This window comes from Hippopotamus amphibius, chromosome 6 (genome assembly GCF_030028045.1).
Source record: "Hippopotamus amphibius kiboko isolate mHipAmp2 chromosome 6, mHipAmp2.hap2, whole genome shotgun sequence".
In the NCBI taxonomy this organism is placed as follows: Eukaryota; Metazoa; Chordata; class Mammalia; order Artiodactyla; family Hippopotamidae; genus Hippopotamus; species Hippopotamus amphibius.
This window is the reverse complement of record NC_080191.1, coordinates 128,989,195-129,013,543: the sequence shown is the minus strand read 5'-3', so window position 1 is coordinate 129,013,543 and position 24,349 is coordinate 128,989,195. Positions and strand designations below refer to the sequence as shown.

The following is a 24,349-nucleotide window of genomic DNA, read 5'->3' as shown; positions in this document are numbered from 1 at the left end:
AGAACAGTTCTTCAGTGAAAAGGGATGGTCTGACTCCTTATGCTGAATGGAAGAAAGGTTGCCAGCTCAAAATCACTGGTAATCAGAGACATGCAAATTAAAACAAGATAATTCTTTTTGCCCATCAGATTGGCAAAAGTTAAAAAGACTGATAATATCCAGTGTTGCCAAGGGTGTACGGAAACGGGTATTCTCATACCCATTAGTACAGCTTTTTGGAAAAGTAATTTAGTGTATCTAAGAAAATTTTAGATACACATACCCATGGACTCATCAATTACACTTCCAAACCTCTATCTGAAAGAAATGACTAGACTTTGGATAAGAAACCAAAATATCTGTTAAGAGAAAATGACTAATAGGACTTCCCAGGTAGCACAGTGATTGAGAATCTGCCTGCCGATGGGGTTCAAATCCTGCTCCAGGAAGATCCCACATGCTGTGGAGCCAGGAAGCCCGTGTGCCACAACTACTGAGCCTGTGCTCTAGAGTCTGTGAGCCACAACTACTGAGCCCGTGTGCCTCAACTACTGAAGCCCGTGAGCCTAGAGCCCGTGCTCTGCAACAAGAGAAGCCACTGCAATGAGAAGCCCGTGCACCACAATGAAGAGTAGCCTCTAATCACCACAACTAGAGAAAGCCCGTGTGCAGCAACGAAGACCCAATGCAGCCAATTAATTAATTAATTAATTTTTAAAAAGAGAAAGAAAATGACCAATAAACTATGGTCATGCATATTACAGAATACCATGCAGTGCTTAATAGGAACACTCTTTCCGCAGCTGTGGAAAAAACTCTAAGGTATAATGCTGATGTGGGGAGGTGGAGGAGTTAAGCACAAAGTAATACTGTAACGGTACCTTTCATTCATAGTGCCCAAATTTTCTGAAACCACTCTCCACACACTGTGAATCTCACCTTCCCAAAGTAGACTACAACAACAAGAATAACAACAACAACAACAAAAACTATATTATATTAACCAGCTTCCCTCATAGCCAGGTATTTCACTACAGTATATGGCTAGTAACTATGTGGTCTAGAGTCTGCCAATTAGAAAAATCCAGGTGTTAAATTTGAGGAAACAGTTTGGCAAAGGGTATCTCTTTGATCAGCTTGGGTAGCAATAGAGGCAGATTGTTTTGAGACCACAGAGGCTTCCTGATCAGAGACAAGGTGATGTGCTTTTTTTTTTTTTTCTGGGGATCAGTGGCTGCCATCAACCTTTCATCAAGCCAGTTCTACAAGGGCTTCTGGGTTTTATTCCTGAAACAGTCTGGAAACTATTTCTCCAGGCTATGATACTCTGAACATCTTTATTCCTTCATAAATCCCTTTCTAGATAAATTAGCTAGAATGGGTTTCATTATAAATATTAAGAAACCTTTCACATTCACAAATGATAACCATTTATGAACTTTACAAGTTCATAAATATATGAATTAAAAAGCACTACATATTTAGAAAAGGATCCGAAGACCTGTAAGAGCACATAACACCCTGATGCTGAGCTCTGAAGAGGAAGTGGCATTAGTATGTATAGATGAGGAAGTGGTACATGAAGGTTTTTTCCTTTTTCCTCTGTACACTTTTTTTCTGTTTAAATATTTTTATAATCACAAATAGTTATACAACATTGGGAATTTTTTTAATTATTTACAATCTTTAAAAAATTAAAAACTGACATGTCCCTCCCAGAGATGCCTGCTATCCTAATTGAGAATAAGTTTTATGGTACTTAAGGAATTTTAAGAACGTTAGAACAAACTGAAAACATTCTGTGGTACATATATACACAATTTCATGTATTCCAACTTATATAACATAAAACCCTAATATTAACTTGTAATAGGGAAGGACTTCCTAAGCATGACTCCAGAGGTAGAAGGGAAAAATAACAATATTTACCTACATAAACAAAACTTCTGAAACCTTAAAATTAAAAGATGAAGGACAAACTTGGAAAAACAACCTATATGGCAAACAATGATACTTTCAATATATGAAGTATTCTTACAAATCAATAAGAAAGGACATCTTAATTTAAAAATGGGCAAAGCATATTAGCAAAACCTGGACAAGCTAAATATCAAATGTAAAAAAATTACACAAACCAATGTTCAAAAATCCACCGTATTTCATGATATTACAAAACCATGTAGCCACAGCAAATAAAAATGCAGGTCCTTGTCTCTCAGCATGAAAAGATGTTCTAGATTTATAATTATGTAAAAAAGGCAGGTAACCAAGAGTCATATTTCTATTAGTAATAAATATAGATTCATTATATATGTACATAAATATATATGTTCATATATTTGTACCTATATATGCAGATGTATGTCTACAAACACACACATGGCACATATTCTAGAAAACAAGTCCAAAATATCATATACCAAATGTTAACAGCAGCTATTTCAGAATAATATAATCATGGGTGATTTTCACTTTCTTCTTCATACCTTTTGAATAGTCTGAATCCTTTATGAGTAAATATATATAGGTTTTATAAGTAATAGTAAGAAATATTTTCATCATTCTTTAAACAAAGAGCAATAAAGATTATTAAATATCCTGTACCTTTAATCACATATTACTATTTTCTTACCTTTAAACCTTCAGCTGGAAGTCTATAACCAAATCTTGCTGGAAGGTCATCAAATGTCTGAGATGCATTTTCAAAATTATACTAAATATAAAATTAAAAACAACCAAGTTACAACCAATGTACACATAATAAGTTGTCATTTCCACAATTTTGATTTACTATCACAGCTTATCACAATAAAATCAACTTTGTAAATGCACACCCACTAAAATAGAAAGGAATATATATACAATTTATTACATAAACAACTGCTTAAATTGGATTCTGATTTCATGTAATTATTATTATTATTATTATTTTTTTTTTGGCACACGGGCTTAGTTGCTCCGCGGCATGTGGGATCTTCCTGGAGCTGGGATCGAACCCGTGACCTCTGTATTGGCAGGCGGATTCTTAACCACTGCGCCAACTAGGAAGCCCTCATGTAATTATTATTAAACAGAAGCAATAATTCTATAACATTAAACTACCTACTTTTTTAAAAATTTTCCCCCAAAGACAATTCCCTAGCAAGAAATTTTCTAGACAGATTATTTTCCAGCAAGAATTCCATTTTATTTTCTCTATAAGTGCCTGACTTAATAGAAGAGATTTACAGGATTTCTGACTCTGAAAGATACCTTTTCCCCAGAGGAAGAAGGAGTATCAAATCATACTTTTAAGACACTAACATTTTTTAAGTATTCTCAACACTTTTATGTAGGGCTGATCAAAGAAAGGACTAAACTCAATGAAATACATACATAAAGCAAGCTGAAGGTATTCAAACTTTGTAACAACTTTCCCCTTCCTTATAGATACAGATTCCTATGCTACAATATTTATCAGTTCTCTACCAAAACAGGACAAAACAAAACAAGACCTGCTGTGCTTTTACAAGATAATAGTAACGATAATTGTGAAGTGAATTTGCTGTATTATGTAAGATGCTATATTCAATGTGCTTTAAAGAAAGCAAGAGAAACAAGGAAGATAGATGAAACTAAGCAAAGATAGTAAGCAAGTAACTTTTGAAACACAGGTGAAATTTATACGATGTATTAGAAGTTAAGACAGTTGTCAGTAAACTAGGCCAAAGACAGAAAAATAGAACACACTTTTTTGAATATAGATTAAAAGGATGGAACAAAGCAAGAGTGTTATGCATGAAGCAAACTTTAAATATTCACAAAGCATGGATTAGGTCACACATCCAGACTGATAGCTATGTTGTCCTTAAATCAAACACCCACTGGTGATCCTCATTCTAGCCTCATGTGCCAGACCCATGGATAAACAGTTCTGCAGGTTAACAGCCAATTACAGCTGTGTTCAGATGTAAATACCTCAAGTCTCTCCAACAGAGCAAGCAAACATTGGATCCAGACACCTTCCATCTGTCAGGTCCCCTTGCTCATTCTCAACTCAGGTCCTGGTAACCACTGTCACCAGGGAAAACTGATGCAGGATAGAGACTGGACAAACTAATAACAGAAAACACAGGATTTGGGTAGTGCGGCTCTTGCATCCCACTCTCATCCTATTCTGAGTATATTCACATACCCATCTTTTACCTATACTTCTCACTGTACGTTTTGTAATTAATTCAATAAATTGTGTGCTTCAAGCATCCGAATCTGATCACTGAACCTATCCGTTCTGTTATCTCTGGGATAATCAGCCTGGCAGTATACTTGGAGGCCAGCAATGCTTCAGAGTAATTTCCTACTTTAAAAATTATTCATATTTGCAGAGTGCTCTATGGTTTACAGAGTGCTTTAAAGTCACAAAGTGCTTTTATATTATCACAATGTATCATTTAATCTCTTAATTAAAACATCTTTCTTTACTTGATTCAATTAAATGATCAGCTTTGAACTTGAGAAAGTTATTTAACTCCTCCAAGTCCAAAGACACTACTGTAAAATAAGGAAACAGATCTAGATCAACAAAGACAAACCAAAGAAAAATACAGATGTGTACAGGCAGTACTTTTTTAAAAATGTACTTTTAAAATTAGGAAATGGAAAATCTACAGCTGTACTAAAGCATTATCACTTCCTATTACTGAGAAGTTTCACTTTTTTGGCTAAAATTTCAGAAATAAAATATCTAGTTTGAACTACAGTACTTGTAACACTGGGACTTGGAATAAGTTTTGCTATTGAGACTCATTTTGAAATTGCTTTGTCTTTCTTCAGGAAAGCAACTGTTACTTTGCTCACACTACTTTCTGCAAACACATTGTTTTAAAAAAAAAAGTTTCTATCATGAACAAGACAAACAGAAACATATTTACTACAAAAGTGCTTTCTTTTTTAGTATGGTGGGAGGCAGGCGGAATGCTGCTGCTCATGAAATTAAAGCACACTCACTGCAAAAATTTTTGAAATAGAAAATAAAATTATTCATCTCTGGAATACCATGCTCAATGGTTACCACGTTGCAGTTTTAATCTACTTATTTTAAAGAGGTCTTTTCTTAACCAGTTCTCCTCTGACAGCAGCCTTAAAAGACGGTTTAATTCAATTTAGAAGGCAACCAGGAGCTAACAATTATGGAGCATTTATGACATCAAGCTAAACACTTGACAGGTATTCACTTACTTAATCCTTATGACAATCCTATTAAGTCAGCCACTATTATCATCATCCTCATTTTACAGACTGACCACAAAATAAAATACCCTGCTTGAAAATAACTTGCTCTAGTAAATAAGAAGAATCAGGATTCTAATTCAGGCAGTCTGGCCTCAGAGTCCTGGCGCTTAACCCACTGTCCTACACTGTCTCTCCTCCAATCTCATTTTCATAAGTAAACTGAAACTTAGGAGATGTTAGGTAATTTGCCCAAGGTCATGGAGCTACAGAGTGGTAGAACTGGAATTCAACCCAGACTATAACTGCCATTGCTGGAGCTCTTAACTACCTTGCTATATAATCCAATCCATTCACACCACCAACCACTGAGTGCTTCTCTCCTAACTCTGCCCACCGACCCTCACAACACCTACCAACACCTACCAAGAATCAAAAGGCAGATTGCGAGAAAACAAAAATTGGTTGTCTGACTCTCAAACTACATAAAATGGATACTACTTCTCAAAAAGAGCATGGCACTGCTCAAAGCTAACAAGCTATTGTAGCATATGGACCTCAGAATATTCAACACTGATCTGGTCATCTCTAAAGTGTAATGCCCCTGCCAATTCTAAAGCTCCATGTTCCTAGATATAAACCTTCATAATTAATAACTTCATATTTCTTTTTGGGTTAAAAAAAGAGAGAAACGATGAGATAAGAGATGAAAAGAGAAGGAATTGCTAATAAAAATAATAATAATCTAAATTCCGAGGAATAAATGCTATTAAAAGAAAATATGAGGATGTCCCTGGTGGTCCAGTGGTTAAGACTCTGTGCTTCCACTGCAAGGGTCACAAGCTCAATCCCTGGTCAGGGAACTAAGATTCTGCATGCTGCAAGGTGCAACCAAAAAAATAAGAAATAAAAATTTAAAATAAAATTTAAAAAAAGAAAATATGAAAGAACTAAATCTCTAAGGAAAAGCTATTAATCAACTCAAATATTTATTTAATTCCTACTGTGTACCTCTTACTAGAAACAAAATTTAGTAAGACACAGTCCTGTCTTCCAGGTACCCATGATCTAGGGGGCTTACTGACTAGTCAGCAACACACTATATAGCAGCATCTCCATATCCTCTTAGAACTCACCAACTAGTTGGACAAATACTAATGTCAGGGAATTAACAGTCAAGTGGGAGAATTCAACTGCCAAAAATAAAATCATCTGGCATACAAACAGCATGACTAAACCTGACTTTATCTTTTCAAAAGCAACATCCTAATACTCGTCCAAAGTGGAATTAGAATCAACCTGATATCCAACTTACTTAAATTGTATTATTACAAACCCAGATTTCAGGGATGTTTTTATTCTATTAAAAGAAAGAGCTAATATTTTCTACCTCTTGACTCACTTCTTTTGAATGACTATGTTACCACATCTAGTTCCTCTGCCTCAGTTTTTAGTTCTCCTTTTTCCCAGTTACGTGACTCCACAACCCACTGCCCACCAGCTATCTCTGCAATCCTGTCAACATAAAGACCAGATTTAAGCAGCTCTCACGCTGATAGTTCCTTCACTAGATGACCTCAACATACATTCCACACCTACCTGCCTGAGGCACAGGAACACTGCTGGCAAGGACTGATTGTTCTTTTATATCTAACATTTTGTTTTGTATCTACATTAAAAAATACAACTTCGGCAGTCACACACACTGCTCAAGGGAGTGAGTGAAAGATAAGAATGATAATTATAATGAAGATTAAATAAGATAAAACATTTACTGTGTGTCAAATACTGTTCTAAGCAGTTTACCTTATTTAATCATCACTACAACACTCCAGTTTACAAATAAAAAAATATTTATAGTGACTAAGTAATCTGATCCATATCTCATAGCTAGTCAAGTTCCCAAAGCAGTCCACTGAAAATCATTTAACCCATCACATAGCTGAACCCTAGAATAACAGATCACTTAAGGTAAAAAAGAAAGAAGACAAGAAGTGGCAGATGTTAGAATCAACAGAGGAAAACAGAGAGAGAGAGAATGAAAGAAAACAAAGGAGAAAAGAGAGACAAGGAGAACTCCATTCCCTGATCAGGCCACAAATCCTCTACCGCATTTCAAAAGTCATCCTAAGACTATTCCAAGAACTTTGGGGACCAATTTAGAGAAGAGGTTTGAATACCAATGGACTCAGTCCTTAAAGGTTCTACTTCCACTCCATCTCAAAAAGATCCATTCTATTCTAGAAAAATCTAATCAACCAGTTTCCTACTAAGGAGGGCAACAGAGGGTGAGAAATCTCATAGTGATTAGATTTGTTATGCCTTTGAAAAACTATGGTATAGAAACCAGCCTGGCTCTCTGAAGTTCTACAATGATTCTAGGCCCTTCCACAAGTGCCACAGTATGAAGAAGCATGGCTGAGGACCACATTAAGCTTTGTTCAGCAACAATTCTGGCCCTTCTATTCCTCACCTAATGTCATTAAGCAAACTGCTTGCACCCAGAAAGAATAGTACCTAGGGTACAGGCTTACACACAAGACACATATCACATGTACAGATACAGTTAATTCTTCTTCTCCTAGCTTCACAGAAATGAGAAACAGGAAATATACACACTTCTTAGTATAGAGGACAGTAAGACAGTAGCCCAGAAAGGACTACAAAGGTTTTGAGGAGCAACCTTCTTCTATAAAAACTTTTCCATCCACCATCAAACATAAGACCATCATGCTGCCTGCCATCTCCCTCACAAGGTGGGGTGCTGCTCCAGAACTTTACTTCAGACACACATAATGGGAGATTTACAGAGGAATACCCAGGCCCCACCTTCTACCATCCTTTCCCCAAGTTCAGAGGACTTGGTTTAAGTACCTACTGTTAAGGACTAAATGCTTGTGTCCCCCCAGAATTCATATACTGAAGCCCTAAGGAAATGTGATAGTCCTAGGAAGTGAGCTCTTTGGAAGGTAATCAGGTTTAGGTGAGGTTATAAGGGTGGAGTCACCATGATGGGATTTGTGTCCTTATAAAAAGAAGAAGATAGACTAGAGCTTCCTACTTCTGTCACCATGTGAGGACACACTAGGAAGGTGACCACCTGTAAGCCAGGAAGAGGGCCTTCACCAAGAACCCAATCTGCTGGCACCTGGATCTTGGACTTCCCAGTGTCCAGAACTAACCACATGGAGGAAATGTCAGAGGAAATGGTGAAATGAAAAACATAATTTGTACACTTGGCTGAAAGGCTACATGATTGGTCTGCAAGTTTTTTCAAATTGTCAAAAATCTAAAAAAAAAAAAAAAAAAATCCAATATATTCACTGAAAAAAATTTGCATGTAAGTAGACCCACACAGTTCATACCCATGTCATTCAAGGGTCAACTGTATAAAGAACTCCAGGCTCAGAGTGGATCGACGGCAGAAAACCAGAGTGAACAGTTTGTCTGGATCAAAGCCAAGCTCTCAAGATAAAAAGTCAAGATGCAAGGAAAAACTCAGTAAGTTTTTGGTGACCCTCAGCAGAATTCGTCCAAATGGACACCTGTCCAGTAAGAAGAGCAATCCATGGGTCTGTGAAGAATCGTTATGCCAATTTCCATAATGGCTGCACCATTTTATATTCACACCAACAACGCCAAGGGTTCCAGTTTCTCCACATGTTTGTCAAAATTTATTTTCTGGTTTTTGATAACAGCTATCCTAATGGTTATGAAATGATATCTCACTGTGGTTTTTTTCTTTAATAAATTTACTTATTTATTTATTTTTTACTTATTGGCTGCATTGGGTTTTCGTTGCTGCGTGTGGGCTTTCTATAGTTGTGGAGAGCGGGGCTACTCTTCATTGTGATGCGTGGCCTTCTCATTACAGTGGCTTTTCTTGTTGAGCAGCATGGGCTCTAGGTGAGGGGGCTTCAGTCGTTGCAGTGTGTGGGCTCAGTAGTTGTGGCTCACAGGCTCTGGAGCACAGGCTCAGCAGTTGTGGCACTCAGGCTTAGTTGCTCCGCAGCAAGTGGGATCTTCCCAGACCAGGGCTCGAACCCACGTCCCCTGCATTGGCAGGCGGATTCTTGATCACTGGGCCACCAGGGAAGCCCCTCATTGTGGTTTTGATTTACATTTCTCTAATGATTAGTGATTTGAACGTTTTTTTCATGTGCTTATTGGCCATTTGTATATCTTCTTTAGAGAATTGTCTATTCAATTCCTTTGTCCATGTTTAAATCTAGTTGTTTATTCTCTTTGGTTGAATAGCAGGAGTTCTTTATATATTCTAGATGTTACCCCCTAATTAGATATATGATTTGCAAATATTTTCTCCCATTCCATTAGTTTCCTCTTCACTCTCTTAATAATGTTCTCTGAATGCACAGATATTTTAAATTTTTATGTAATCCAATTTACCTATTTTTTTCTTTTTTTGCCTGTGCTTTTGGTGTTATATCCAAGAAATCATTGCCAAATCCAAAGTCATGAAGTTTTCCCTACATGTCTTCTCCTAAGTGTTTTTTTTTGTATTAGCTCTTATGTTTAGGTCTTTGATTCACTTTAAGTTAATATTTTGTATATGGTGTAAGATAAGAGTTCAACTTTATTCTTTGCATGTGAAAATTCAGTTTTCCTGGCACCATTTGCTGAAAAAATATGGAACGCTTTACAAATTTACACGTCATACTTGTGCAGGAACCATGCTAATCTTCTCTATTTCAATTTTAGTTTATGTGCTGCCAAAATGAGCATTGTCTTTCAAAATTAAAATTCTTCGGAATTTCTCAAAGAGCCCCTGGAAAATCACAATGATTTATACACTTAGAAAAAGAGAGATGCCAAAAATATTTTAGGTTACTTTGATATACTTTATACTCCTGAATTAGCTCATACTATATAAGGAACTCATGAAAACTATCAAATGAAAAGATAATTTTGTACAGATTAAATGTTATTCATTTAAAATTTTCTTAGACTGTACATTGTACAAAATAAATTGACAAGGTCAAGAGATTTGTTAACGCCTTCATTGCCCATGATGTAATCTAAACCAAGGAAAAGTATTAATAAAATTCTTATGAAAGGAAAAAAAAGATAAGCCATTATGCTTCTCTTCTGACTCATTAACTTCAGGTTGAAATTTTCTATGGACATCTTGTACAATTTTTTTAAATATCACTATCAAAGTCATTACAGATACACTAATTACCAAGAAAAACAGGAAGATTGTATGTAATAACAGCATGTAAATATATGTGTGCATCAGCACTAAAGAGTGCACACACACTCTCAAGAATAACATTTATCACATACTTATTGTATACGAGATCTTACATTAGAGATCAAGCAATAAAAAAATGAGCAAGGTTCCCCACTTTCAAGTAACTGCTATGCGTGTGCACCTGTATGTTTGAGGGTAAACACTTTGAAAGATTCCATTATTGTTACTGTATAACACTCTATCATTTAGGACTTTTTTAAAAAATTTTTCTTTAAGGGATGTTTTTAGACATGAATATATTTTACAGTTTAAATTTACTTACCGCTAAAATGTCTGCTTCTACAGGCAGTAGGTTTAGGAATGCAAAGAGCTGGACAGTCAAGATCGTATAGACTTGTGTGGCTGACAGCATGAGCATCCCTATGGAGAGCAGCATCTCGCTGTAAAATCACCTGGAAGACAAGCAGATGAGTAACAAGTTCTGGTGCACTGTCCCTGAAAATAAGTTATTTGATATATTAATTCCTGATGTCCAAAAATATCTTCTAATTACAAACATGGGTTAACATTAAAATAAAACTTGTATTTCAAAAGCATAATTGTTACACAGATTTGGACATTTAGGTAAACACCCAAATGTTAGTTAATACCGACATAACTCATGGTGACTAAGTTCTATGTTTTAGCCACAAAATAAAGATCCTCCCACTGTTCTCAGTTTATAGTACAGCTTGTCTACAAACTCGATTATGAGAGAAAACTAGATTTCAATCAAAATAATGGTTAAAAGCTGCACAAGCACCTTTTTAAAAAGTATTTTACAATCAAAGAATTTTGATAATTTTTAAATATAATTTATAAATTTACTTTTTATTTATTCTTGAATATTGTACCCACATTAGAGAATATTTTTTAAAAATAGCCATTTATTATAAAGTAATACTTTTTGCCCTTTCCCTCCTAACAATATATACATACCTTTTTGCCTCTCTACATCCCAATGGCAATAGTGCAGCCACCTCTCCCAACCTCATCCAATTCTCTACATGAATCCCTATCTATCTTATAGCAAAATATACCATGATAGAACTAAATGTTAACCAAGTAAGTATCAAAATTCTCATTGGTAAGCTTCAATCAATTGTATAACATACTTTTTAAATGGTGAGAATGAAGTTTGCAAAGACAAGACCTTTATAATGAATTATTTCATTAAATACCACAAATTCATGTAATAGTGATTTTGATGATGACTGCTGTTGGTAAGGCTCTGGACTTAGAGGCTAACAGACAGACTCAAACTCTGACTCTTGGACACACACTGAAACTTGCTGTAGCCCCCAAATCAGCCATTTCTCCAAGGAGAATATCCTTGTTTATAGGAATCTTACACTAAAGTATTCGGTGAGTATAGAACATCAGGTCAACAACTCACTCTCAAACGATTAAGGGGGGAGAAAAGGTCCCTGTACTGTTCTGGAATCTTTGATCATTTTAAAATTAAAATAAATTATTTTACATTAATCAATACGTTTTCCAAAGCTCAAAATAAATTATCTGAGGCTTGTCTAAATATGAGTAGTGTAGACGACTGAAAATTTACTAGCTATAAGAATCACTGTGGGGGATTTCCTTGGTGGCATGGTGGTTAAGATTCCACACTCCCAATGCAGGGGTTAGGGTTAGGGTTAGAATCCTACATGCATGCCGCAACTAAGAGTTCACATGCCACAACTAAGGAGCCCGACTGCCACAACTAAGACCTGGCACAACCAAATTAATTTTTTTTTTTTTTACTTCTTTAAAAATCACTGTGGTTTCTCTCAGAACCTGACAAACTGAACTTAGCTGTTAAAGTGTAATTGCAAAGACTATAAGGAGAGCTGTAATACACGGATCAAAGTTCTAAGCCTGGTAAATCCATCATTTACTAATTTAAGTTAATGCCGTTGTAATCAGCCTCTAATCCTTATACATTATTCATTACACTGTTACCTAATAAAATGATAATGATTTTTTTCTAATGTTAAAATTAAGACTCATTAGAAGGTATAAGGAAAATACTTATCACCCATAATGTTAACATTTGCAGATAACATGACTGTTTGTCCTCATGTGCTGTAGTTTATTCTCACAGGTTCTAACATATCCTTGCTCTCCCAACCTCACTTTCAGCTCTCCTTCCTCACTGCCACCCAGCTAACCCATAATGGCCCAGCTCACCCAACACACAAGGCATGACGGCAACAGCAGTGTAATATACTTCTTAACCAGCTGCCAGAATTTCTTAAAGTCTAATCCCTTATTCTATATCACCCATATTATTCACACTGGTTCTGCTTCTCTGATCCAACCACTAGCAGCAGTCTTTTTCCTTATCCATCTTTTACATAACTTGTATATTTACTTTATTATGACCTGTATGCATTTTTACTTAAAGTTGTATCATTTTCCCTTGTTATTAAAACTCTTCGTAAACATTTTAATAGCTGCTTAATGTTACATTATATGGCTAAATCATGACTTTATTCCCCTACTGTTTAATATTAAATTGAATCCAACTATTACAATTACAAATACTTATATCATAAATATAAATCTCTTTCCACATTTCTGATTATTTCCTTAGTATAGATTCCTAGATGTGGAATCACTACGCTAAAAAAACAATTTAAGACTTTATGTATATTGCCAAATTGCTTTCCAGAGAGAATATTCCTATTTGTACTTCCAAATAAATGTACATTTCAAGCACTGATTATCCTTTTCTCATCTTTGTTGGTTTTAGGTTATAAGTTACATATGCTATAAATGATAAAAATAGCTAATGTTTATTGAGTGCTTACTACATTTATGGTTAAGTACTTAATATGTATTACTTCTTTTAATCCTCACAACAGTATCAACAGATAGAGGTAAGTTCCACCATCTTTGCATAAATATAGGAAACTGAGATTGAGATCAATAACATAAAGTGCTTATAACAGTGCCTAGCATACAGCAAACACTTTAAAAGTATTCGCTCTTTCTTTTAAGTAACTTGCCCAATGATGCTTACCTCTTAAATAATGAAGCTAGGATTCAAATACAGGTGTATGTCATGAAATTCCAGCCCTTTCAGACCACCTGATTACTGTATAAATTTGCACTTATTTAATTATATGTGAGATTGAAATTGTTCATTATGAAATTTTAAGGCTAAATATTTGAAAACTTATTTCAAGGAAAACTAAGAGAGGTAAACTAATGTATATAAATGATAGTTTATGTATTCAAATCAGCTTCCACTCCAATCTTATTTTTATTATTCATGGATCTCTGAACCAGATTTAGTGATAAATATGGTTTAATCCCTAAGGCCTTCTCCATAACACCAGAATTAACTGCAAAAAAAAAATTAACTTTTAAAATAAATTATTTATTCTCATCTTTTTTCAAGCTTAAAGAAAATGAAATATTCTATCTATATTATAATGGCCAAATAAATGTAATATAACACCATGAACGCAATAGTATAAGTAGATAGTTATTTAACACTAGGCTAAAAGGACATCCCATACTATTAATATTCAGAATCATCATACATCATAAAGATCAAAATTCTTTAGTGTTCCACTTCCCACTTTATTTATCTATATAATTCAGCTCATAAAGATAAAAAAGAAAGTAAATGACCGTTAAAAGCAATTAATGTTACACACAAAAATCAGTTGTGCTTCTATATACCATCAACGAACAATCCAAAAATGAAATTAAGAAAACAATTCCATCTATAAAGGTATCTGAAAGAATAAAATACCCAAGAATAAACTTAATAAGGAATTGAAAGACTTGTACACAGAAAACTACAAAACACTGCTGAATGCAATCAAAAACCTAAGTAAATGGAAAGATATCCCATGTATTACAAGACTAAATATTGTTGGGGAGTTCCATGGTGGCCTAGTGGTTAGGAGTCCGGGTTCCCACTCCTGTGGCCTGGTTTCAATCCCTGGTTGGGGAACTGAGATCCTGCAAGCGGCATGGCATAGCCAAAAAAAAAAAGAAAAGAAAATAGAAAACTAAATATTGTTAAGATGGCAATACTATCCAAAGCAATCTACAGATTCAGTACATTCCCTATCAAAATTCCAATAGCCTTTTATGTAAAATGGTGAAGTCAATCCTCAAATTCATATGGAACTGCAAGGGGCCCTGAACAGTGAAAACAACTCCGAAAAAGAAGAACAAAGCTGGAGGACTCACACTTCTCAATTTCAATATCTTACTATAAAGCTACAGTAATCAAAACAATGTGGTATGGGCGTAAGGATAGACACACAGACCAAACAGAATTGAGAGTCCAAAAATAAACCCATACTTCTATGGCCAACTGATTTTCAATAAAGGTGCCAAGATCATTCAATAAGGAAATAATACTTTCTTCAACAAGGGGTACTGGAACAATTGGATACTCGCATGCAAAACAATGAAGCTGTACCCCTAAACTCACACTACATGCAAAAATTAACTCAAAATAGTTCAATGACCTAAATATAAGAGCTAAAATGATAAAACTCTTAGAAGAAAACTTAGGAGTAAATCTCCATGACCTTGGATTCCACAATGGAAGCGTAGATATGACACCAAAAGCATGAGCAACAAAAATAAATAAATTGAGCTTCCTCAAAATTTAAAACTTCTTTGCATCAAAAGATATTAAGAAAGTGAAAAGACAACCCACAAAATGGAAGAAAATATTTGTAAATCATACATCTGATAAGGGTCTAGTATCCAGAATACATAAAAACACAATAATAAAAAGACAAACAACCCAACTTAAACATAGGCAAAAAATCTGAACAGACATTTCTCCAAAGAAGATATACAAATGGCCAGACAAGTACAAAAGATGATGTTCAACATTATTGGCCATTAGGGAAATGCAAATCAAAACCACAGTGAGATATCACCTCATATTCACATGGATAGCAATAGCATTAATTTTTTTTTTTACTGGAAAAGAACAAGTGTTGGTGACAATGAAGAGAAATTGGAACCCTCGTATATTGCTGGTAGGAATGTAAAACGATTCAGCCACTGTGGAAAACAGTTTTGCAAGTCCTCAAAAAGCTAAACATAGGATTACCATATAATCCAGCAATTCCACTCCCTATATACACCCAAAGAAAATGAAAACTGGGACTCCGACAAATCCTCGTAAATGAATGTTCATGGCAACAATATTCATAGTAGCCAAATGATGGAAAGAACCCAAATGTCCTTTAACAGATGAATGCATAAAGTCTGGTGTGTACATAAAATAAAATTATTTAGCTGTAAAAAGGGAAGAAGTATTCAAACATACAACAATGTAGCTTGCAACAACATTGCAGAACCTTGAAAACATGCTAAGTGAAAGAAGCCAGACACCAAAGGTCACATATTATATTATTTCATTTATGAGATTTCCAGAACAAATGAGATATCCAGTAAATCCGCAGAAACAGAAAGCAAATTGGTGCTGCCAGGGGCTGGTGGCAGCAGACAATGGGGAATGAGTATGGGGCTTTAGTTTCAAGTGATAAACATGTTTTGGAACTAGATAAAAGTGGTGGTAACAACACTGTGATTTACTAAGTGCCACCCATTTACTTTAAAATTAATTTTATGTTGTACAAATTTCACCTCAAAAATTTTTAAGCAATTAATGTTTACAATACATATTATGTAAATGTATAAATTACAAGCACAGTTCTTCCTTTTTGAAGGTCAAACATGTAAATTACAAGCACAGTAGTTAGGCAAATAAATTACTCTTCATTTAATGAGGTGTTTTACATCTAAGCAAAGTAGAAATTCAACTCCTACTCTCTTATGACTTGATTTAGAAATATTCACCTATCATCAGGTGGGATTATTTCTCCCTGGAGACTCAATCCCTCTAAAAGTTTAACTGACTATCCTGATCATTAAACTTCAACAAATTTTTAGCCCCTCAGAAATGACTATAAATCAAATTCTTGCAGCTGACCAGAAGCTCTCTCTTTTCAATAAGCAGAATACCCTAAATTTTCAGTTGTCTTCTCAATTTACATTAATGTGGCTGTGAACACATAAATGTTTTAATGTCCAAATATTTCATTACTGATACCCTAAAACCACAAAATTAACACTGTTCTTCAGACTTTATTTCAGAGTTACAAGTCAGATTTCCTCTAGTAGGACTACACCACTGAAATAACTGGAAATACGATAAATATCTTCCCTATGGATCATTCTCTTAAAAGGAATATAAAGATAGGTATAAAAATGCCCGATCATGTTACTCCCTGCATAAAACTCCTTAACAGATTAAGTAACTTTCAGAATAAAATTCAAAATTAAATTGTGACTTAGCACAGAAAGTTCATAAACTTTCTCTGCCTGTGTCTCCAGCTTTGTCCCTTGCCATTCCTCCTCAGTTTTTCTTCTCTAACCATTTGAACTTTCTCTTCTCTCAGCCTCTGATTATGTGCCTTCTGTGCGCCACCACAGTGTAACAAAATATTTAACTTGTTCATCACTCCTTGAAGTTAAGAACCATACAGTTTCAGACTTGGTATACTTAGCACCTAGCACAATAATCAAAGGCTGTTGTAAAGTTAAAGTATGAAAGTATGGACAACTAGTAAGATCCATTACTGGGGTCTAAAATACTATGGCTTATTTTTCCTTCATAATGGCAAAAGGGGAAACTACATATTAGGCTATATTTTGCTTTATTTCTTAAAATTACAATGTAGTCTTATAAGCAAATAACATCAAATAGGTAACATTAATTCTGCAGACATCTTTTTTAAACGTCTAGCTTATTAACTAAAAGCGTAAATTGTCTCATTATTATTCAACGGAAGCTCATGATCAGCTGTTTTGTCTACATTAGTAAAGTCAAACTGCAATAGACATTTTGTAAGTCTTAAAAGACTTTTTAACAGGAAAATTCCAACTACCTCATTTTACAAATGAGGAAATGAACTAAGAGGTCACATTATTTATGCAAAGTCACCCAGCTAATTATTGGGCAAGTTGGGTAACACCCAGATACCCAGATTCCCTTAATGTGATGCTTTCAGCTACAATATAACCTTATTTCCACTTCAACTTCATAGGCAAGTCAGGCACTGCAATTGGTAGCACACTTCTCTTTCTCCACACCCTCAATCTACTGAGTACATGAGCCCTTAATACTTGTTACATTTAACTGATTTCTTTATCTTCAAGATCTGGCCCTTGCCTTAACACAACTTTCTTCTCCCCATCATAAATACTTAATGAGCACCAACATTTGCTGAGTATTAACTACATCTAAGTCACTTCATTGGGAAAAGGGGAAATGGGGAGACATACATAAGTCAGAATGATACAGTGCCTTCCTTTAAAGTGCTCTACAAAATTAGCTACAATCTGGTATAGTACTCTTATTGTTATCTGTTTAGAATTGTGATTTTATAAATACATAGTGTAAGAAAAAATCTAATTACTTTCCACTATTAAAATAAACCTTATTTCTTTCACTAGAAAACAAGCTCCATGAGGGCAAGGACTGACTGATTGACTGATTCACTAATGTACTCTGCATGCCTAAAACAGTGCCTGACATAGAAAATACTTAACAAATATCTGTTGAGTGAATGAATACTATAGAAAAATGCATTAAGTAGTAGAATCCAAGTAATGTTTCCAACAATGGTATGACAGAATATGTAAACCTTTCCTGTCCTAATGCTTGTGCCTAATGTCCAATTTTTTATTTGATTGGCCAGTTACTTGGACCTTGCATTACAGGAAACTAAAAATAGTTCGGAGATGGATATATTACTATACTGCCTAATTTAACATCATGCCCTACCCAACTGCACCAAACTCTAGAAAATCTGCCAAGAAAGGAAACTACAGGCCCTTCTCCTGCTTAGACCTGAGCCCTTTTTCAAGTATAAAGGGGCTCTAGATGTTTTTCTTGCTTACAACAGGCCAGAAACGGTATTATTATCATCACCATTTTACAGAATGTGGAAACTGAAGCCAGAGAATGGGTGGCACAAGGACTTATTCACAGAATCTCTATTCTTCCTACCACACCATGCAGCCTTTTCCTCTCATCCTTTGAGGTTCTCCCACAATCTTGGCTACAAGTAAAATACAATCTCTCTAGGTCCCCTCTTAAAGGTTTTGCTATTAATCAATTCAGGGTAACAAAGAAAGGATGACACAAATAAGAAATCTGGAGACGTTACAACAATTCAACATTCAACATGTGTGTTTAAATGTCTGGTACTATATAAAAATCACAGCTTCTTTCCAATTTCTTAATGTGAGAATCCCTAGCCTCCAATTTACTGGCTCTGTTTTGAAATAATAAATGGGAGCATTGCTAGGTTTCCCACATTTTCCCTTCCCACTACCTTACTCATGTCCTCCTAGGACACAAAATGTGCTACAAGAAAAAATAGTAGGTACAACCCTATCAAGTGAGAAATCTGCATTTCTGAGGACTTTTGGGAGTCACAGCCCTCTTGTGAAATTTTGACCCACAGGGGGATGATTGCTTTGAGCAATTGGTCTCTTCCCTTTTTATGGTATACACAGAGCTCCCAGCTTCCATTATACATTTCCAAACATCTGAAAAAATCCTCAGCTCCAAAACCAAAGACCGTATCAGAAATTATTCTCCTAAATGCCCTTCCACCAACATCTGTTCTTCATCATAATATCCTCCCCAAAATAAGGCCCATACTTATGTCAGTTTGCAATGTCAATGTTAACATTTCTCAAATCTATACCCTTCACAACAATCCCACCCTCATCACTTCCTGCCGCAACCAACCTCAACTGTAGAAACTTCACGGTATTCCTATCTCCAGGCTTCCACTCCTTCACTGGACTTAGTTCCAGATTAATATCTATAAGGAGGAGTTCTTCTCAACTAAGAATCATGTACAAAATCCTTAACCTGGTTCCTTTAAGGATTCCTGTAATCTGTATCCATCTATCTTTACCAGCCTATTCCTTAAACATACTACCTTGGAAATTTTTCTCTGCTTTCCTATTTCTATACTCTTGCTTCAGCAGTACCCTTAGGAGAAACTCTTTCTCCTCCAATCCTCCTCTAGTTGCTAACAATCTTTCAAATGACCACATCCTCAATATGAAAGGAAAAAGGCTGAGGTTGTATTTCTGAGGAAGGAGTTGAAGAAACCAAGGGCCAAAGGAGCTTACCCAAGGTCATCCAAATCAGCAAGTAAAGAATCCAAATTAACCCCACAGTATTCTGTATTTTTTAACAAAACACGATACAAGACAGGCTTTACAGTCAAGATGCCTAGGTTCAAATTCCAGTTACTCCACTAACCACCTGTGTGAACTCAGAGTTATGTATTTTCGATTCCTTCATTTCCCCATGTTAAAAAGAGGGTTACAAGATTATATTAAATGCCTAAAATTATTTGGCCTATAGTAAACAATCAATGTTAGCTATTACGACTGTTATTGTTATCTACGTACCATGATATGTAAACTGACAATACCGATTATATGTTCTCATTGTTCCTAAATAAACTTTTATGTAATGCAAAAGGATTATAAAAACAGTATTTTGGGGGCTTCCTAGGTGGCACAGTGGTTAAGAATCTGCCTGCTAATGCAGGGGACACGGGTTTGATCCCTGCTCCAGGAAGATCCCATACGCCGCGGAGCAGCTAAGCCCATGCGCCACAACTATTGAGCCTGCGCTTTAGAGCCCATGAGCCACAACTATTGAGCCCACGTGCTGCAACTACGGAAGCCCATGCACCTAGAGCCCGTGCTCTGCAACAAGAGAAGCCACGGCACTGAGGAGCCCAAGCACCACAACGAAGAGCAACCCCCACTCACCACAACTAAAAGAAAGCCTGCGCACAGAAAATAAAAAATAAAAACATAAAAACAGTATTTTTTGATATATGTTCAATAAATATTGGCAGAATACATGAATTTTTAAACAATGAGTATCTACTATGCCCTAATTAAAAGAAATGTCTAATAATTCTGTTTCTTCCTTTGAGAAAACTAACAATGCTTACTTTCTTCTCCTTTTTTATGTCATGTGACACTACCATATACAATACCATATGGCAGTAATATGTCAAATAGTACAAAACACTATTTTGATCCAAAATCATTTTGACTTCTGCTAAACATTCCCAGATTTTAAAATGTCCAAAATCATACTTTTTACTTAAAACATCAACCATTTTTAGGTCATAGCAACATGAAGTAAGCATACCACAATATCTGACCAAGACATTTCATTTCATGCATCTTTACAGCAAAAACTATAAAACATAAAATGCCTTCCTACCCAATTTAGTTCAAAGACATAAACTTATCATACCCTTAGTCCTGCCCTTACTTTTTTAAAATTAGCATCTGAAAAACTTTTCATAAACCTATGTTACTCTGGGATACATAAAAATATCAAAGGAAGGGTGCTGAATGCTAGCAACAGTTTAGGCCCTTGCAAAACGCATGAGAGAAATGAGCTTTAAACAATGATAGATGAGAACTTTCTCCAAATCCTTCAATATTAAACCTTGCAAATTAAGATTTTTGTCCCCGTGATTTACTATTGCACATGGAGGCATGAAGCTGCCGGCCTCAAATAAAGGGAGAGGTAAAAAAATATATCATTAAAACAGTTGTCATTCCTGACACACAGAGAAGTAATTGGGCTTCTTGCCAAACATTTCCAAACATCAACAACAAAAACAACAACTACTTTGAGGCTTAACTATGTAACAGACATTTTATTTCAGTTAATTCTTACAAATCTTCCCTTATTTACAGATAATGTCACAGAATCAGTAAGTGGCACAGCTGAAGGCTGAACCCAGCCTGACTCCCAAATTTGGCTTCCAGTGTTTTGCCATAATCCACAATAATATGGTATACATTTACATCTTCCTCTTCACACTCACATATTCTTTTTAAAAACTTGAAACAAAAGCTTCATGAAATAATTTTTACTCCTTCTCCATAGGATGTTCTAGGGTTTTTTTTCTTTCTTTCTTTCTTATGTGAATGCCAGTGCACTAAATTGATTCCAAAATCCCCATGGGCCCTGCACTACACTTCTGACTTCCTGTTTAAAGTTCTTTTAAACTGCTACCACTGTCCAGTTTTGTTACTCTGAAGTGGAGCTCATCTCCTTGAACCATTAAAATTTATCTTAAATAGATTAAATCCTTGAAAGCCCTTCCTTAAACCTTAAATTGATGTTTCTCTAACTAGAACTCTTGGGTAGCACACCCATCTTAGTTATTTACGTTGTATCAAAAACTGCAGATGTTCGCCTTGGAGAACAACAGATCATTGTTGAAAAGAATGCATCAGTTTTCACTGTTCCTGCTGTATCTCTGACGAACAGTTGACAAGTTTGGGGCAACAACAAAGGACCCGAGCAGCTGCCCACGGTGCTGAAACTGAAGATGAAACGATAGTTTTGGAGATTTAGCAATACTATCGCCAGGTTAGGACCAAACAGACGAATTTACCAAAACGCTGGCAGAGAACACTCACTGGCTGCCACCAAATCTGCGTGAGTGCTTCTGGGATCGCTTGGCCTCGGCGTCGGCCCACTCCCTCTCTGGGACAGAGTTCTTTCATCAGTGCGGGTCAGCTCAATAAGCGTCCTAGCAGAGCTGCCAACTTGAAGGGGGCAGGGACGCGGTATCTGTCCCTCACAGAGTCACGTCCCACCTTCTATCTAGCTTCCGGGGTGGGGGTGGGGTGGGAGGAAGGTTAGAGAAAAAGGAGGCGACTGCCCTCTTTTTTTCAGACTAAACAGTTCCCACAACTGAAGTCAAGCGACTTCGCCTGGGGCCGCTGCGGCAAGTGCTGGACCAAGAGAAGCCCTCCGAACATCTTCCCAGGTTCCAGCCACCTCAAGAGCGGGGTATAAGAGGCAAAACGGATAACTCAACAACTTTAGATACACACAAACTCCTGGGATGGGAATGCGAGGGGATCTCAAGCCCTCCGAGAGCGGAGCTTTTCATTTTTTTTGCAAACAAACAAACAAACAAAAAACTAGTTTCCTCGGCGCCCAGCCTGGGGAGAAGCAGCAAAGAGCTCAGCTGCGGGGCCGCCTCTGGGCTCCAGGGCCGGCGAGGGGGTGTGTTCTCCTGGCCAGGCCCCACGGGGGACAACCCGCCGCCTGGCCATTGCGACGCGGGAGAGGCTCTTACCTGGAAGCCTGACTCCGCAACACAAATAGGCTCGCCGGCCGCGTCGCTGCGGGAAAAGTCCCTACCCCGACTTCATGACTGAACCTCCGCACGGACCCCCACAGCCCGGAGTCGGAGCGCGGACGACAACAGCGAGGCGAGACGGAAGTCCCGCCCCGCGCGCCTCATTGGCCCGCACCCGAAGGAACAGGAAAGCCATTGGGCGTCAGAGCTGCCCGCTAAGGCTCCTTCCCACTCTCACGCCGGGTCTAGCTGCTCGCTCAGGTCCAGCTCCGAGAGATGCCTAGTCCGCGGAGTCGCGTTCTTGGCCTCGTGACCGGTCCTCTCTGGAAGGGGGGGGAAGGGTGGGGCGGGCTTCTGGAGCGAGGCTGAATAATCTCCTTTTGGCGGGGAAAGGGGTGGATGGCTGAGGGGATTGGCTGTGGAATCCTGCCGCTTGCCGTGTGCCCCCAGGAGTGGAGGCCGTACGATCAGAGGGGGATCGGACCGAGCGGCCAGAGCTGGCTAGCTTAGTCCGTTCGGGCTGTTGGGCCGAAGCATCCCGGGACACAGCTGGCGGGCTGCCACCAGGCGGGCCTGGCTTTGGCGCCTTCGCGCCAATTTCCTGCAGCGCACTCACCCGACCGGCGGAAGAGGCGAGGACGAGGCCTCATCCCTTCTGCACCGTGTCCAGACCGAGATCGAGATGGATGGGACCAAGGCCAACGACTTGGAGTCCCATTCGCGTTGTTAGAGGTGCAAGCAGCCGGAGGGCTGAACCCTAGTACCCCAACGCCTGAGTGGGAGCCGTGCTGACCTCAGCACTCTTGCCCTGACACGCGCCATCTCAGCAAAAGTCAAACCGTGTGATTAAATCCTAGGTCAGCCTTTTAAAAACCTTGCCTCCTTTAATGAACCAAAAAAAACCTTGTTCCCTACCGCCCTCTGATAAGAATTCCGCGTGCCAGGTATTCCAGTTTTAAACCAAGCTACTTCTAAACTTAAATTACCGGATTGGAACATCTACACTGATTAACCAGTTACTAACTAGAAATTTTAAAGAGTTAATGTGGCTTACAGCAAAGATTGCAAAGAGTTATGAACTAGAATGCCAGGAAACTTAGATTCTGGTCCTGCTTCTGCTTGAAAATAAGACGCCTTTAAAAGCGCCTTACAGGCTTCACATCCTTCAACCTCATCTTTTAGACAAAGGAGGAGTGAGAGGGAGCTATCACTTAGAACACCTGTAGAATACCCTTGGCTGTAATTTGTAACCTTAATTGCTCTCCGGAGACCTGAGGAAAAAGAAGACTCCCTATCGTGTATCCTTTTGTGCCTTCTGAATTTTAAACCTTTTGAATATTACCTACCCAAAATTTAAATACAAAAAAAGTTTAAATCAAATTACAATAAAATAAATAAAGGCTATCAAAAGTACTTTTCTGTGTATCTTCTGACTACATATTCTACATATTCTTAGATTTTCATCAGTTGTAAAGATATTCAATACTTAATACACAGTCTTAAGAAAGTCATAAGTAAAAGTCAGAATTGGGAATATTACTATGAAGGCTAGTATAATTAGTGTAAACATAGAATATCTCTAAGCATTTCCTCATTAAATTATCTCAAATTGGCTTTATATTAAATCAGAGATTTCTTGCATGAGATTGAAAAAAGTAAAAAATAATAACGTCCACATTTTACAGGTTAAAAAAAAAAAAGCTTT

At 37.0% G+C, this 24,349-nt stretch overlaps 1 protein-coding gene and 1 non-coding gene across 2 annotated transcripts in view; both read right to left on the bottom strand.

Moving 5' to 3' along the window:
* Positions 1 to 22,781, bottom strand: part of RNF13 (ring finger protein 13) — a 119,809-nt gene extending 97,028 nt beyond the window's left edge. The window contains exons 1-3 of the mRNA XM_057738203.1: positions 22,642 to 22,781; positions 10,722 to 10,851; positions 2,612 to 2,692 (exon numbers count right to left, since the gene is read on the bottom strand). Coding sequence (XP_057594186.1) covers positions 2,612 to 2,692; positions 10,722 to 10,835 — 195 coding nt within the window. The 5' untranslated portion in view covers positions 10,836 to 10,851; positions 22,642 to 22,781. The remainder of the gene's footprint in view (positions 1 to 2,611; positions 2,693 to 10,721; positions 10,852 to 22,641) is intronic.
* Positions 9,829 to 9,930, bottom strand: LOC130856182 (U6 spliceosomal RNA). Its single transcript, XR_009054479.1, has one exon. It is a non-coding gene; the product is annotated as a U6 spliceosomal RNA (small nuclear RNA).
* Positions 22,782 to 24,349: the final 1,568 nt, after the last annotated feature.